The following is a 16492-nucleotide window of genomic DNA, read 5'->3' as shown; positions in this document are numbered from 1 at the left end:
CACTATTTCTATCACTGATTTCACAATAATAGAAATGAGCCTTTTTTGTATCGATTTAACTATATTGACAACGGCCTATTCAAAAACTTTTGTTAAATTGAAGAAAAGAACCATGGTGGGCCTGGTTCCGTCAGAGGCCCTTGCCTATACCAAAAAAATATGTTTTTGGTATTTTATGGATTGTTACATCTTTTTTATTTTTCAAAAAACAAAATGCATATAAAATACTTTGTGAATGAAATTATACCTTATGGCTAATGGGAAACTTCTGTTTTCAAATTGAAATGATGAAACTTTTTAACATTTTCAATTCAATTTAAGATTTTAGCAATTGAGTCAGAGTCTTTTATATAAAAAGAGGTCTTTTTTGTTCGTTTTGTTTTAAAGAGGAAATGTCTGCAATCATGGATCATCAAGCTTCCTCTGTTTATGATCTCCTACGTTTTGATGCAGCTTTAGGAGTTGTTCCTGATCCACCCGCTGTTCCTGATGTCGGCATGGATTAGAAAGTTGTAATCCAGGGTCTTAGTCCAATTTAATTGCCAAAATGCCTTGGTCACATAGTATCACCTAAATCGAAAATGCACTACTACTGTCGTTTTGAGGTGTCTGTGCTAGTGTCGTTTCATAAGTTCGTTGTCGTTTAAGTCTTAACTGAGATTTGAGATCTGTGTCTTCTTCTTCATCAGAGTCGCAGAAATCCTTCCAATGCCACTCTTAGATGCAACTTCTTCACTCTCAAACGAACCTACCGCAAATGGTGGGACCGAAAAGACACTTCCTTCCACTTATCTTAATCTCCGTTACCGCCTTCATCTTCTACACATTCCACCAGTCTTCACTTCCATCACCTTCCGCCCCCGAACTTAACCCCAATTTCACCCTCCAAAACCCAATTCGGAAAAACCCTAACCCTAACTTCACCTTCATCCTCAAAGTCCGCGCCTTTAATCGCCTCGACTCCCTCTCCCGCTGCCTCCGCTCACTCTCCTCCACCGATTACCTCGGCGACCGCGTCCACCTCCACATCTACATTGACCATTTCGCCAATGGATCATCGGAGATTGATGAGAAGCTTAGAGAATCACACCGGATTTTGGAGTTCGTCGATTCGTTTGATTGGAAATTTGGGGAAAAAGTTGTGCTTTACAGGACCCTGAATGCTGGCTTGCAGGCGCAGTGGCTGGAAGCGTGGTGGCCAAGCAACGATGACGAGTTTGCATTCGTTGTGGAGGATGATTTGGAGGTTTCTTCACTCTATTACGAGTTCGTGAAAGGAGTGATCATGAATTTCTATTACAATGCCTCCAATTATAGCCCTTCCATCTATGGTGTTTCGTTGCAAAGAGCAAGGTTTGTCCCAGGTACCATGTTTTTTCTGTTTATTTGTTTTTCTAACGATTAATTCATTTGATTGATTTTGCTCAAAATTGTGCAAACTTATTTTAAATGTTAGTTTTGTGTGTGTGTTTTGGAAAGTAGGTGAAGTTTTATGTATTGAAAGAATATGGTTTAATCATGTAGATTCCATAGAAATGGCAAAGTTCTTCATCTATGCTTTATCTGATTTTCTGATTGTTTATTTGATTTTAGAAGTTGTCTTCTAATACTTTCCAATTCTGATGGTGATGCTTAAAAATTGAGAATGGAAGCTGCGAATCCATGCAATTTCACTAGTTGAGTAGTGGGATACTTCCGGCAGTAGGATTCCGTGCCGGTGACAATCATGCTGAGTATAAGAATTTGATCTATGAGACACGGGTGTTTTGAGTTTTGATGGAATGGAGTTGAACCTTTTTCTTTGTGTGTGATGATTATTTGAAAAATGAAAATGGATGTTACAAAGTTGATAACGGTGGAAGAACTTTGTCAGTTTGTTGGACAACTTGGTGTAACTTTCTTCTTTTATCTGCTGCCTAAGTAATTATTCTCTGCTGCTTCATTATTTGTGTATGTTAATATGGGTACTGATGGTATAATTGGTTCGGGGCTGCAGGTAAACATGGAAACAAATTACAGTTAGATGACCAGACACAACTATTTTTATACCAACTGGTTGGCACATGGGGTCAAATTCTCTTTCCAAAGCCTTGGAAAGAGTTCAGGTTGTGGTACGATGGAAACAAGGCAAAGGGAATTAGGCCCTTTCTTGAGGGAATGGTAATATTTCCTTTTTACTGTAAGAAAAAAAATTTGTGTTCTTCACTCTTATCCAGTTCTCAGATTTGTTGATTTTAGCATATAATTTTTGTTGCAAAATTGTGGGTAGGTGACTACAGGATGGTATAAGAAGATGGAGGAGAAAATTTGGACACCTTGGTTCATTAAATTTATTCAATCCCACGGTTACTTTAATATCTACCAGAACTTTCTGCATGAGAGAGCATTGAGTGTTTCCCACAGAGATGCAGGAGTAAACTATGGAAAAAGTGCTGGACCTGATTCTCAATTAATTGAGGAAAGATCTCTTGACTTCAATCTTTTGGAAATGCAGCCTCTGAGCAGTTTAAAATGGTACGATTTTTGTTTCAAAGAAGTACTTCCCAGCAAGGTGGTGACAAACATGGAAGAACTTGGATCTATGCTTCACTCTCTACCGAAACAAGATAGTATCGTCGTAGTTAATCTTGTTGGGGTATCAGATGCAGTAGCTAGAAACTTATTATGTCACTTTGAGAGGCTAGATATCAGGAATTATATATTTATGGGCCTTCCATCTGACTTCTTGTTTGATCTTGCAAGGAGGGGGCATCCTGTAGTTGATATGGACCAATTTCTAAGTAGTGTTGGAGTGTATAAATCAACTTCCAAAGGTCCCAATTCTGTTGCCATCAAGAGTATTTTGGCAAAGACTTATGTAATTAGAAAGTGTATCCAAAATAGGTATAACACATGGGTGATCAATGGAAACATGCTTCTCAATTCTAACCTCTTGTTTGAATCCAGTGATCTCAATAAGGACTTCTTTGTTGCAAACAACTTGGATTTCTTCTATGCTAAAAGCTCATCTTCGAGTGAGAAAGTTTGGAGTAATGACTTCGTGTCGAAGGTTGTAGCTATGGCAGACTCATTGGCAAGAAAAGATGATGGTATAAGGTTTGCATATGTGGTAAAAAAATTATTGGAAGAGAGTGGTGCTAGGATTGGAAGAGTTGATGAGACTACCTTTGGAATGAAGATTTGTTCTGATGAAGTTGGGAAATCTTCTTTTGAGGATAAAAAGTTGGTACATTGGTCAACTGTGATGGAACTAGAATCCGTTAAAAAATGTCTTGAAGAGTTGAATTTATGGAGTATAGACAGTGATTTATCCTGCACAGCAGTGGTATGTCACAAGTCATAGCATTTTGTGGCAGATAGAAGTAGATTTACATTTACATTTTATCTCTTTCTATACTTTTTAATGCCAGTTTGGCTTACACGTTCTTTTGCTCATTTTGTATTATCACTTGTAACAAAATTAAGCTGTGAATGAGTTTAGATGTGCTGGAATTAATTTCCTGAGCTGCATTTTGTATACAAGGTTTACCTTTCATCACAGTCATTCATGTTTCCTAGTTTCCTATGCTAATTTAGGATTTGGAGGATTCATGTGTGTTGTGTGGCTGTAAAACAAAGACTACCACGTAACTAAGCTCTGTATTTAAACAGGGATGAATGTAATGAACTTGCCAATATGATGAACAATATTTGGTTTGCATTACCTAACAGAATTAGAGGTAAATATATGATTACGTTTATTCAAAATTAATTGTGTCCTCTAGAATTGATTTTGAGAAAAGTAAAAGCTTGTTAAATTTTTTTAATAAAAAATTATAATCAATTTTAACTAAACTAATTTCACAGAATTAATTCTACCTTTATGCACTTCTACAAATCCAAAACTATTAAATTAGTCACTTTAGTCCCTAATAAATTTTTATTCATTAAAAATTTTTGAAAATTACTTTCATTCAACATATTAATCTCTTTGTCGTTTTCAATTAAAATTTTAATATGAACAAATAAATTTTAAACAAATTTTATAATAAGAAAATTACATCCCAAAAAAATTACTATAAAATAAATTAGTTATTTTTCGTAATAATGAAAGATCAATCCATCCCACAAAGATAATTCTTAAAGATTTAAGAATAACAATATAAAACTAAATGGGGTTAGTTTAGTGGTTAGCTCACTAACCCTTTTAAGCAAATATGAGCAGATTAGTTTTTAACTTGTCGATTTGAAAAATACGGTGAAAAATCAAAGAATAAGAATAAAAATATATTAAAATTAAAGTTATTTGAAAATCATTATGAATATTTATTCTATTATCTTTCTTTCATTCATACACAACACAGTTACATCATAATACACTTATTTTTACACTAACATGAAAAGTTATAGTAGTAGTTAAATTTCACTCCCATTACTTAAATGAGTAGAAAATTGACTAAAAAACATTATCTTATTGTTTTTCCTTAACAATGTTTCTTTGGATCACACTTCCTTGGGTCCATGATCTCATTCTCAAGTCTCAACTGCATAGAATAAATAACAAAATTGGCTAAAATAAAAAATTAATTTTTTTGGTGACTAAATAAAAATTAATTTAAATTGCTCTAATAATTAACTGACTTATTTTATTTAAATAAATGTCAAAAATTTAAATTTGAATTTATATATTTAGTAATTTATTTATCAATAATAAATTCTTAAATAAATTTTAGATCCGTAACAAATTAATTATCAATCCTTAATCCGTTCAGTTAGGAAACAGGGTGAAAAAATATTTGGCTAGAGGAAGTGCAAGCTGCAACTGCAAAAATGAGTGCAACAACTGTATTTATATATTTTATTTGTAATTTTAATTTTGAACTAAGAGACATAAATCTATTTACTTCTTTTGAATTTTAGCTATCATTTCCAAATTTATTATCATGAATTTGATTAATTTTTAAACCTCTATATATATATGTTATAAATTGTTGAAAAAACAATCATGTTTTATACAAAAAATGAAGAATAATTTAAATTCAGTCTATTTCTACATGGGCAAAAACTTAAATTTAGTTAATTTAGTCTTAGTGTAAGAAAAACTGAATAATTAATTTTCAAATTTTTGATAGTGAATATTTTGATTATATGCGCTGATGGTGTTAAAAGTTTTTTCAAGAGTAGTTTTAATAATGGATCCTTTGCAAATAAATAAAGCTAACACAATTATTTAGGTGTCCTACTCCTACCCATCTTAATATCGAAAGGTTAATAATTAATCAGGAGTCTTCAACTCTTCATTACATAATTGCCTTGTAGAAATGATCAAAAAAGATAAATTGTTAATCTAATCAAAAGACTCTAACTATACTTTACAATATTATTATTTTATTAATATATTCAACATAGCACACATTATTACATTAAATTATTACATATACAAATATATATCAAGCAATTAATTAACACCAAAGAATTAAACACACTCCAAACTCAATGATTGAGAAACCCTAGCCGATAGTGCATAGTGAATAATTGGAAGATATATAGAAATACACATAAATATACCAAAAGCTTATCAATATATAAGAAACTAAAATAGAAGGCTAGGGTGTGGTGATGATAATAATGCCTAGGATTTTGGTTATTGTTGTAATTATCATATAACTCTTTAATTAACGATAAAAATATTCTTAAAACATTTTAAAACAAATGGTGGTGCTTCTTTCCACGAGTTTCTTCGTCTTCCTTCTTTGCTTCTTTTTTCTCATGGTGTTCATGAAAAGCATAACCACCAGCTCCGACGGCAGCGATCGCGGCAACCTCCTCTTCTATCTTATGCTTGTGAGCATGCTCCGGATCTTTCTCAGCCTTATGTTTCTCATGCTGTCACAAAATCAACAGTTCCATAAAAAAAATTAATTAACCTATATACTATTCCACTGTATTAATTAACAATAGAAATGTGTGGGGATTGTTCGATAGGTCGGGTACCGGATGGTTCGGACTGAAATTCTGGTCGATAGGAAGGGGGTCTTGTCTAGTCGTGAGCTCCCGGGCTGGCGAGGAGGATGTTCCGAGTACTTCGTGCAAACAATAGGGTGTGCAGGCGAAAAAGGGTGAGTGATAGGTGACGTACCTCGGGAGAAGGGTGTGTCCTTCTCCATTTATACCGTGTCAGAGGTGGGCCCTGTAGGGACAGGCCCACCTCCTTCGAGGCCTCCCTTGTACAGCTATAGCACAGCTGTCAGGGACGCGTGTCCGGGTCGGCGATCGAGACGCCTTGCTCCCAACCGCTCGGATTGGGTGGTGCTCGGGTCGGGCTGGCCCACATTCAGTTTGGGCCAGGCCGTAACAGTGCCCCTGACGCGCCAGCAACGACCGTAGGGCTCGTTGGTGGCGTGCCATCTTTCCTCTCGTGCGTTGTCGCCAAGTCGGCCGTCCATAGGGTAGACGTGCCTCTTGCGCGCGTCTGTTCGTTGCTGGAATAACCGCTCACCGCCTCGTTCTCCGCGCAGAGCATTAAATGTCCATTATGGGCTGAAGAATCCCATAAGCAAAGACTATTTTGTCCCCAAGCCTTTCGCGCTTCCTGGGTGGCAGTTTTAAACAGTTTTTCACCTTGGTGTCTTTCCTTTACACTCTTACTCCTACCTCCTCTCTACTATCTCCTTCTTCTTCACCCAAAAATTCCCAGAACTTCGCTCTAGCATCCTCGTGCATTTCTCCTTCTCCCTTACCAGTTTTTTGCAACTAATTCAAGTAATCTCAGATCTTTTCTCTCTTCTATTTTGATTCCTTCTTGCATATCTACTGCGCGTTCTTGCTGCATGTTGCTTGATTTTCGTAGGATAGGCATCTTTTTAACGTTAAGTAGGGTGTGTTTAGGGGGGTTACCATTCTGGGGTAAGCCTCATTTGATGTTAACCTCGGGCGTGTTTAGTTCGGGTCGTAGGGTAGACTGATAGACGTAGTTTCTGGGTTTCTTACGGGTTCCCGACCTCAGACTAATCGAGTGGTGCCCCCACTGTAGGTATGCCTCGCGTGGCTGCTCGGGCTTCTACCTCCGACGCGGGTTACAACCCGTACGCCTAGGTGGTCTCCGACCTCAAGGATTTCCCAAACACTATGGGCGAGGAGGAGCTCACCGAGTTCCGTCAGGCCAATTACTTGTGCGGGGGTACCGATGAGGAGGCCAACTACGATGTGTACGTCCCTGCTCCTCATGAGCGGTTGTACGAGCTCAACTTCCATGCTCCCCGGGTCCCCGATTGGATTTGGTTCTATAAGGCCATGTTCACCCAAGTGGGGGTTCGCATTCCCCTCTCCGCCTTCCAAATGAAACTCTTGAGCCGGATTTTCGTGGTGCCGTCGCAGCTGCATCCGAACAGTTGGGCGTCGATTCACTGCTTTGAGATGGTATGCGAGTTCCTAGAGCTGCCGGCCTCCGTTGATGTCTTCATTCTCTTCTTCAACCTTACGAACCCTTCGAAAGAGGGTAAGGCGATGAAGGGTTTTATGTCCTTCCGATCTGCCCAGGGGCGGAGAATTTTTGGCGTGTTTGAGGACTCCTAGCATGGGTTCAAAGATAAATATTTCAAGGTTCGTCCGGTCAAGGGTCGTCATCCCTTTTGGTTGTCGTTGGAGAAAGAACGTCTCATTCCGACCTATTGGAGTTTCGGGGCAAGCTCCAATACTTTCATAAAGGTTACTTACAAGGGGATGTCGGTTGTGGATACCAGAATTATATTCGTGAGTCGTCCATGTCGTGTCTTCATTTTGGATGGTTATTTGCTTTTTCTTAGTATGCCGGCTACTAATGTGTTCCTTTTTTGTTTGCAGTGGGGATGTCTGCAGAGGTGACTGGCCTCGAGAATCTGTACAAGACTTTCTTGGTGGAGGATGAAGGTGAAGAGGCTGGAGAGCAATCAGCGACGCCTCCCAAGGACGAGAGGACGCAGACGGCACCCACGCCTCCCGAGGTGGCCATGGTAGAACAAGTTCCTACTCCAACACCCGTGTCCCCCATTCTCCAGGAAGTGGCTGTCCCTAGGCACTCGTCTTCCGCTCGTCGGGAGGAGGATGAGGAGTTAAGCGTCATCCCCACTCCTAAGAGACAAAGGTCGCAGTCTAGCCTTGAGGGGGTCCTTACCGTTATGGAAAGGAACTTCGATGCCAGGTCGTTCATAGATACCCAATTGCTTCCCGGCATGGAGAAACATTTCCATGGCACCGACCTCTCGGGACAGGCACGATGGATGTACCGCACCCTTCTTCGTGGCACGGCCATAGCTTGGAAGACTGAGTTCGAGCTTTCGGGTATGGCCTCGCTTCGTCAGAAGCTCGAGACCGCCACCTCAGCCAACAATAAGCTCAAGGCTCAAGTTGAAACGCTTCAGGAGCAGCTGACCGGGGCGAAGAGTAAGCTTGATGCCGCCGAGAAGAAGACTGCGTCGGCCGAAGAGAAGCTGAAAACTACCGACGCTTCTATGTCTCGCCTGACGGAGCAAGAAATGACCTTGAAGAGCCAGTTGAGTGCCGCACAAGGTCGAGTGGCCGTGTTGGAGAAAGAGCAAGACACAGCCATGGTAGCTGCTAAGACTGCTCAAGGTGAGGCCGACGCGTTCAAGGGGAAGCACAAAGAAGCTAGAGAGCAAGGCAAGAATGCGATTTTCACGGTCGAAGAGGCTCTCAAGGCTCAAGTGAAGGTTATTGCTCCAGACTTTGACATAACGGCAATCGGTGTTTTCAAGACCATTAAAGACGGGAAGGTTGTCGATATGCCGAAGAAGTGATTTCTTTTAACTTTTTGTAGGACTTGTTCGTACCAAAACTTTTGCGCCTGTTAGTGGGTCGGTTGGTTTTGTATGCACATTTGTTTGTTTATTATGTTGGTCTTGTTTCATTGTTTGCCGATTTACTTGCCTTACCGTTACGTTGGTATTTCTTTGTGGTCGAGTTTTCTTTGTTACAGCCGTTTGTTATGTCCTTGGCCTAGGGGGCTCCCGGGGTGATCAGTCCCGGGGCCGTGTATCATCGTGCCTTCTGGTTCATGTGTCGTGGGACTCGTTTGCGCGATAGTCGTCCAAAGAAGGTAAACATAAAAGATAATAAAAATATGGGCAAGTATAACTTAATTGGTAATCAAGCCATCCTTTGCTTGAGTGCCGTTTCCGACAAGTGGGCCATCTCTCTTGTTTCGTCCACAAGATCCTTTTCCACTGTTTCCTCAACTCCTGTTAGGAGCAGTCTTAGGCTCGGCTCACCGACTTCCACGGGTATCACCGCATCTAATCCATATGTTAGTCGGAAAGGTGTTTCTCTGGTGGATGACTGCTCGGTTGTTCGGTAGGACCAGAGGACCGAGGCGAGCTCGTCGGCCCAAGCGCTTTTTTTATTATCAAGTCACTTCTTCAGCCCTAGTAGGATGATCTTGTTTGCAGATTCGACCTGGCCGTTTGTTTGAGGGTGCTCTACCGATGAGAATTTTTGTTTTACGCCAAGGCCAACAAGGAACTCAGTGAACTTCTTGTCGGTGAACTGCGTGCCGTTGTCCAAGACGACGGTTTCCGGTACGCCAAACCGGGTTATCACTTGCCTCCACATGAACTTCCTGCAATTGGAAGAGGATATGGTGGCCAGTGGCTCGACCTCTATCCACTTGGTGAAGTCGTCGATGGCGACTATGAGATACTTGACCTGCCCTGGACCGAGTGGGAAAGGTCCCAACAGGTCGACTCCCCATTGCGAGAATGGTCGGGAGGTCGTTCATAGGCTTAGTTCCGAAGCTGGTGCTTTGTGGAAGTTGGCATTCTCTTGACATTTCACGCATTTCCTCACAAATTCTTTAGACTCTGCCATCATCATTGGCATACCCTGCCCGGATTAGCTTCCTAGCTAGAGCTTTCCCCCCTATATGGTGGCCGCAGCATCCCTCGTGGACTTCTCTGAGCACGTAGTCCGTCTGGTCGGGATGTAGGCACTTCAGCAGGGGTTGGCTTAGTCCTTTTTTGAATAACTGACCCTGAATGATAGCGTACTTGGCCGCCTCCCTTCTCAACGCTTTAGCGCGCTTCTCGTCGCTGGGGAGCTCGCCGCTTTCCAAGAAACTAGTGACGGGGTCTAGCCAGGAGGGGCTCAGCCTTGTCAGGTATAGGGTAACCGCTGGCTCCTTCATCATGCCCTCTATGAGAGATCGGTTGCCTTCTCCCGGTTTTGTGCTGGCCAACTTGGATAGGAGGTCTGCCCGGGTGTTCCTTTCCCTCGGAACATGTCGGATCGCGACTTCTTCGAATGTCTTACTCAATTCCTTGACTTTTTCCAAATATTTTTGTAATAGCGAGTCTCTGGCTTAGTAGCTTTCGTTTACTTGCGAGGTAACGACCTGTGAATCACTGCATATCTCCAGCCTCGTCACTCCGACTTCCTTTGCCAGGGCTAAGCCTCCCAGAAGAGCTTCGTATTCTACTTGATTATTCGAAATAGGGAACTCGAAACTGATTGATTGCTCGTATACGACCCCAGTCGGGCTCTCGAGGATGATCCCGGCACCCCCGGATGTCTGGTTGGAGGCCCCGTCAACATGGAGCCTCCACCATGTGTCCGTCTCTTCGGTTGGATCCCCCGTTACTTCTACCAGAAAATCTGCCATTGCTTGCGCCTTGATCGCATGCCGAGGTTCATACCGTATGTCATATTGGGACAGCTCAACGGACCAGGTCATCATCCTTCCTGCTAAATCTGGTTTTTGGAGCACTTGGCGGATACCTTGGTCCGTTCTGACGACGATCTGGTGGCCTTGAAAATATTGCTTTAATCATCGAGAAGAGGTCAGGAGCGCCAGAGCTAACTTCTCCAGTTTGCTGTATCTCAGTTCCGCCCCTTGTAGGGCCCTGCTCACAAAATAGACTGGTTGTTGAGCCTTTTCCTCCTCTCGTACCAAAACCGTCGCCAGGGCTTCCCCCGTTATGGCTAGGTACAGGTACAGAGGTTCTCCGACTTTGGGCTTTTCGAGCACCGGGGGTGTCGCTAGGATTTCTTTGAAGTATCTGAACGCTTCCTCGCACGCAGGAGTCCATTCAAACGCTATTCCTTTCCTCATTAAATTGAAGAAGGGTAAAGCCTTAGCTGCTGACGCTCCGAGGAAACGGGATAACGAGGTGAGGCGACCTGCTAGCCTCTGGACATCTTTGATACAGCCTGGACTCTTCATTTGAAGTATTGCCTAGCATTTCTCGGGATTGGCCTCCACTCCTCTTTGGGTTATCATAAATCCCAGGAATTTCCCGGCCTCCATGGCAAAAGCGCACTTGAGGGGGTTGGGCCTCATGCCGTGTTGTCGGAGAGACGTAAACACGCTTCCTAGGTTGGTCAAGAGGTCGCCAGGCTGCGTAGTCTTTGCGAGGATGTCGTCCACGTAGACTTCCACTGTCTTGCCTATGAGGCTTCCAAATATTTTGTTCATCAACCTTTGGTATGTCGCCCCTGCATTTTTCAATCCGAACGACATCACCTTATAGCAATAGGTCCCCCCGGGTGTTATGAATGTTGTTTTGTCCTCGTCGGGTCGGCGCATCAGTATTTGGTTGTATCCGGAATAAGCATCCATGAAGCTCAAATACCGGTACCCCGCCGCCGCGTCGACGAGCGCATCTATGTTGGGAAGGGGAAACAGTCCTTGGGACATGCTTTGTTGAGGTCAAAATAGTGCACGCACATTCTCCATTTGCCATTGTGCTTCTTTACCAGAACTACATTTGACAGCCATGTCGAGTAGTCTAGTTCTCGTATGAAACCTGCTTCTAGGAGGCTGGCCGTCTGCCTGGCCACCTCATCTGCTCTCTCCTGGGACATCTTTCTCCTCTTTTGGTCCACTGGACGAGAGCCCGACTTGACGGCCAGATGGTGTGACATGACTATGGGGTCTATGCCTGGCATATCGGCTGGCGTCCACGCGAACAGATCTCCGTTGGCACTAATCATCTCTACTAGGGGTTCTTTCAGTTCATGTGGGAGGTTTCTATTAATGAACGTGAACTTCTCTTCTGAGTCACCGACTCTGAACTTTTCCAGGTCCCCCTCTGGTTCTGGTCTTGGTTTGTCGTCGATTCTGGCGTCTAAGTCCGCAAGGAACACCCCGGATGCTTCTTTAGACTTTTTTCTCAAGGAGAGGCTGGCGTTGTCGCAAGCGACTGCCGTTTCCAGGTCTCCTCTTAGGGATCCTACAGATCCGTCATCAGCAACGAATTTCATGACTAACAGCTTCGTGTTGATTACTGCCTCAACATTGTTAATCGTTTTCCTCCCCAGGATGATGTTGTAGGCAGTGGAGTCCCGTAGGACCACGAACTCGGCCATTATTGACCTCCATCCTTGCCCTTGTCCCACGGAGGTTGGGAGGGAGATTATCCCGTCTGGTTTAATGAAGTGGTCGCCTAGCCCTATGACACCGTGCTGGTGAGTCATGAGGTCGGCGTCCCGTAACCCGAGCGTATCAAACACGTTGCGGAACATAATGTTCGAGTCTGCCCCCGAGTCCACAAGGATCCGCTTGACGAGGCCGGTTCCCACCTTAGCCGTAATGACCATGGGTGGGTTCTCAGGGATCTCCTCGAACCACATGTCCTCTGGCCCGAATGAAATGTTCGGGGACCTTTTGAAGCCTCGCGCCAGCGAGGAGGAAATTGCTAGAACTTTAGCGTCTTTCTTGTGCGCAGACTTCGACTTTGGCACTATGTTTTTGGCGGTCACCACGTTTATTATGGTGAGGCCGTGATCGTTGTCTTCTGGTTCTTGATGCCGTTTTGCCGACTGGCTTTACCATCTTCGTCGTGGTCGCGATGTCGTCGCCTCGGCCCCCTGATGAGGTGGGAGAATTCGGCCAGTTTGCCATCCCTGATTACTTGTTCTCACGCATCCTTCAGGTCGACGCAGTCCTGTGTTTGGTGCCTGTAGCCTTTATGATAATCACAATAAAGGCCCTTGTTCCCCCCTGTACGGTCTTTCAGAGGCCGAGACTTCGTCAATATTCCCTTTTCGGCGATTTGCTGGTAGAATTCCATGATGGGGAGAGTGAGCGGGGTGTAATTGGTGAAATTTTCTACCCGGAGAAACGGCCTAGGTGCCTTGCTCGGACCTCCGTCTTTGGCCTGCTCCTTTTGTCTTTCACCGTTACCATGTTGCCTAGGTTGATTGTAGGAGGGTTGCCGTTTATTGGCAGCCACGACTCGGCTAACTTCCTCATCATTTATGTATTCCTTGGCCACGGTCTGGATCTCATGCATCGTCCAGACCGGTTTGGTGGTGAGATGTTTTCGGAAATCCTCATTAAGAAGGCCGTTCGTCAGACAGAGGCTGGCCACAGAGTCGGTTAGCCCTTCAATTTCTAAGCATTCGTTGTTGAACCGATCTAGATACTTCCTGGTCGTCTCGCCGGTGCGCTGGGTCACGCAGAGGAGATTAATTGGGTGTTTTGCCTTTGCAATTCTAGTAGTGAATTGCGCCAAGAAAGCGTGGCTGATGTCCGAGAAGCCGGCCACAGAGCCTTGCGGGAGGCTATTAAACCACCGTATCGCCGGACCCGCCAAGGTGACCGGGAAAGCGCGGCACTTTACCTCGTCTCCCACTCCTTCGAGGTTCATTCGGGCCTCGAAGGCCGTTAGGTGTTCTTGTGGGTCTTGCGTCCCGTCATACCTCATGTCCGTCGATTTGTCGAAGTGCCTCGGCAACCGAACCTCAAGGATGGAATGGTGGAATGGGGTGGCGCCCATGATGACGGGTTGCCGTGTTCTCTCGGACCTTCCTTCCCCATTTCCGCGGTCCCCGCGCATGACACACGCCTGTTTGCCCCGGGCGTAGATGATTGTATCGTTTCGCCTCCTAGGGCGTTGCCGATCCTCCCGGCTACTTTCCGATTCTAATCTTGGTACAGAGGTACGCCGGGAGCGACTTCAGCTTCGGTTGGAGGTTCTTCCCCGGCTCTCGGGGGATTGGGAGTAGTCAGGGTCGGAAGTCTGCTGACGATGCACTTGATCTGCTAGTTGGCGCTCCAGGTTTTGCACCCTGTGGCGCAACTCCTGCATTATCCTGGCGCTGTCACTGCCTGTTCCTCCGAAGGGGCACCCTCTTGAGCTCTCGACCGGACCCTGGTTCGTCGGGGAGGGGATCTTATCCTCCCACGGGGTGAGGCGACGGAGGCCGCTCCCTCGGGAGCTGCTGCGCGCCCGTGGTCCCCAGGACCCGGTACGATCTCCATTCAGCTTGGTCGACTCCCCATAAACGGCGCCAATGTTCGGTAGGTCGGGTACCGGACGGTTCGGACTGAAATCCTGTCGATAGGAAGGGGGGTCTTGCCTAGTCGTGAGCTCCCGGGCTGGCGAGGAGGATGTTCCGAGTACTTCGTGCAAAGGACGTACCTCGGGGGAAGGATGTGTCCTTCCCCATTTATACCGTGTCAGATGTGGGCCCTGTAGGGACAGGCCCACCTCCTTCGAAGCCTCCCTTGTACAGCTATAGCACAGCTGTCAGGAACGCGTGTCCGGGTCGGCGATCGAGATGCCTTGCTCCCAACCGCTCAGGTCGGTTTGTGCTTGGGTCGGGCTAGCCCACATTCAGTTTGGGACAGGCCATAACAGGGATGTTACTAAAAAAAACCAAAATTAAGAAAAAAAATTATCGGTGCCCATAATTGAGGATCAGATCTTGTGTAATATATATAATACACACCTCATTATTTTTTTCCTTTATATCATGCAATTAACTAATAAGATAATTAATCATTCAATTAGTTGAACAATACATATAATAAATAAACTTATTAGTTAAATATTAATGTTTGCTCTCCAAGAATTAAACTGAACAGATTAAAGAAGAATAGACAAAAATGATCTAAAATACAAATTAAAAGAATAATTTAAATTAGGATATGTATATAGAATATTAATTTATATCTAGATGATATTTAATGATATATATAATATATAGGAGTATAATTAATTAATATTGATGATGAAATTAAGAGAAAAAAATAGTTACCAAGGCATAGGCACCAGCAGCAGCAGCACCAAGCTCGCCAAGGTGCTCATGGTGCTTGTGTTGTTTCTCCTCCTTCTTATAGTCAACTACCTCTTCAAAAGTGTTATCCTCGTCCTTCTTGTAGTGGAAGAGGTGGTGGTGGTGCTTCTCCTCAGACATGATCTAAAAGCTTAATATGAATTAAAGAAGTGATGAGTTATGGAGTGATGTGAGAATTGTGAAGGGAATATATACCTATTTATAATATATGATATATTATTATTGGTTGGTTAACATAACCAACGTGTTAATGGTTGTTTGGTCTGGTTGCTTTGCAGCTTTCTTGGTAGGCCATACCTTTTTTTCATAGTAAAAATTTGGGTCCAAAAGATATCATCTTTTAATCTCTAATGATTTCTTCAAATTCATTGAATGTTATAACTCTAAAGTCTAATAATAAACCAGCCTAAACCAATAGTATTGGCACAAATCAAAATGTAATAATCTCTTGTTCATCAATTTAGTCAACGGCTACTCATATAATTAAAAAAAATCTCCCAATAAGACTGGCTAGATATAACCTATAATTTATGGGATAACAAATGGAGTTAGCAGCAATATAGAGTAAGAAGCGTCATTAATCATGATTTGTGTCCATTTAGTAGAAAGAAAGTAAAATTTTAAAGAGTGTCGCTAGGGAGCCAATAAAATACTTATATAATGACTATAATAAACTATTTTTAAGACCTAATATGAATTAAAAATAATTATTAACATTTTAGGAACTAATTTGGTATGATTTTACTTGATCTAGGATTGGGTAAGGGTCTCAAAAATAGATCCGATCATTATTTTAGGTCGGGTCTGGGCCATAGCTTGGGTCACCCGAAATCAGTTCGGTGGCCCGGTCATCATACACAATTAATATTTTGTGTTATTAGTGATGGATGATGGTTATTTTTATATGGAATTTAAGTATTATAAATCTTAATATTTTGTGTTATTAGTTATTATAAGATTGTAAGTTAATATTTTATGTTTAAAATGCATAAGATTTTAGACTAATTAATGCATAATATTATATTATTTGTATTGATTTAAATATTTGGTATTATTAGACAATATTAGTATTGATTATGGTTATGCTTTAATTTTAGAAAAGAGTTGGTTCTTGTTATATTTTTTTAAGTGAAATTTACCATGTCAAATAATGGTTGGAGTCTTGGAAATTTGGATATTTTTACATACTAGCATATAAGAAGGTATCAAGGTAATGTAATGTTAATGACACGATTTTCACCGAGTTTTTATTCGGTATAATCGTGACTCGAAAGGATATAGGTTTCATCGAGTCTAGTGTCGAGTTCTGGTCTAATAAATAGGTCCCGTATATATTTCGCGCCGGGTCTCGGTCACATCAAACCCAATTTCACCCGACCCATGCACATACCTAAAAAAAATTATAGTATAAATTTTTTTTAATTAATTAATTTGAGTTGGC

General features: G+C 42.9%; 2 protein-coding genes across 2 annotated transcripts; one reads left to right on the top strand and one right to left on the bottom strand.

Moving 5' to 3' along the window:
• The first annotated feature begins 273 nt into the window (after positions 1-273).
• Positions 274-3687, top strand: LOC107491616 (uncharacterized). Its single transcript, XM_016112499.3, has 3 exons — positions 274-1364; positions 1997-2160; positions 2270-3687. Exons 1-3 carry the CDS (start codon positions 722-724, stop codon positions 3341-3343), a joined length of 1881 nt encoding a protein of 626 aa, XP_015967985.1. The 5' UTR covers positions 274-721; the 3' UTR covers positions 3344-3687.
• A 1660-nt stretch (positions 3688-5347) lies between these two features.
• On the bottom strand, positions 5348-15229 carry LOC107491623 (abscisic stress-ripening protein 2). Its single transcript, XM_016112507.3, has 2 exons — positions 15013-15229; positions 5348-5865 (listed from the first exon to the last, which is right to left on the bottom strand). The coding sequence occupies exons 1-2, from the start codon at positions 15169-15171 to the stop codon at positions 5683-5685; spliced, it is 342 nt and encodes a 113-aa protein (XP_015967993.1). The 5' UTR covers positions 15172-15229; the 3' UTR covers positions 5348-5682.
• Between the last annotated feature and the right edge of the window lie 1263 nt (positions 15230-16492).

The sequence above is a fragment of the Arachis duranensis genome, chromosome 5 (assembly GCF_000817695.3).
Source record: "Arachis duranensis cultivar V14167 chromosome 5, aradu.V14167.gnm2.J7QH, whole genome shotgun sequence".
Taxonomy (NCBI): Eukaryota; Viridiplantae; Streptophyta; class Magnoliopsida; order Fabales; family Fabaceae; genus Arachis; species Arachis duranensis.
Note: the sequence above shows the minus strand (reverse complement) of the source record. Positions and strands in the feature narration are given on the sequence as shown.

What these genes read in the sequence shown, in the direction of transcription:
- LOC107491623 (XM_016112507.3), bottom strand. Translation starts at nt 15,171, where the DNA reads ATGTCTGAGGAGAAGCACCACCACCACCTCTTCCACTACAAGAAGGAC. An exon ending in CTGCTGGTGCCTATGCCTTG is followed by an intron (nt 5,866 to 15,012) that starts GTAACTATTTTT and finishes ATTTTGTGACAG; the next exon opens with CATGAGAAACATAAGGCTGA.
- LOC107491616 (XM_016112499.3), top strand. Translation starts at nt 722, where the DNA reads ATGCAACTTCTTCACTCTCAAACGAACCTACCGCAAATGGTGGGACCG. An exon ending in AAGAGCAAGGTTTGTCCCAG is followed by an intron (nt 1,365 to 1,996) that starts GTACCATGTTTT and finishes TCGGGGCTGCAG; the next exon opens with GTAAACATGGAAACAAATTA. An exon ending in GGCCCTTTCTTGAGGGAATG is followed by an intron (nt 2,161 to 2,269) that starts GTAATATTTCCT and finishes AATTGTGGGTAG; the next exon opens with GTGACTACAGGATGGTATAA.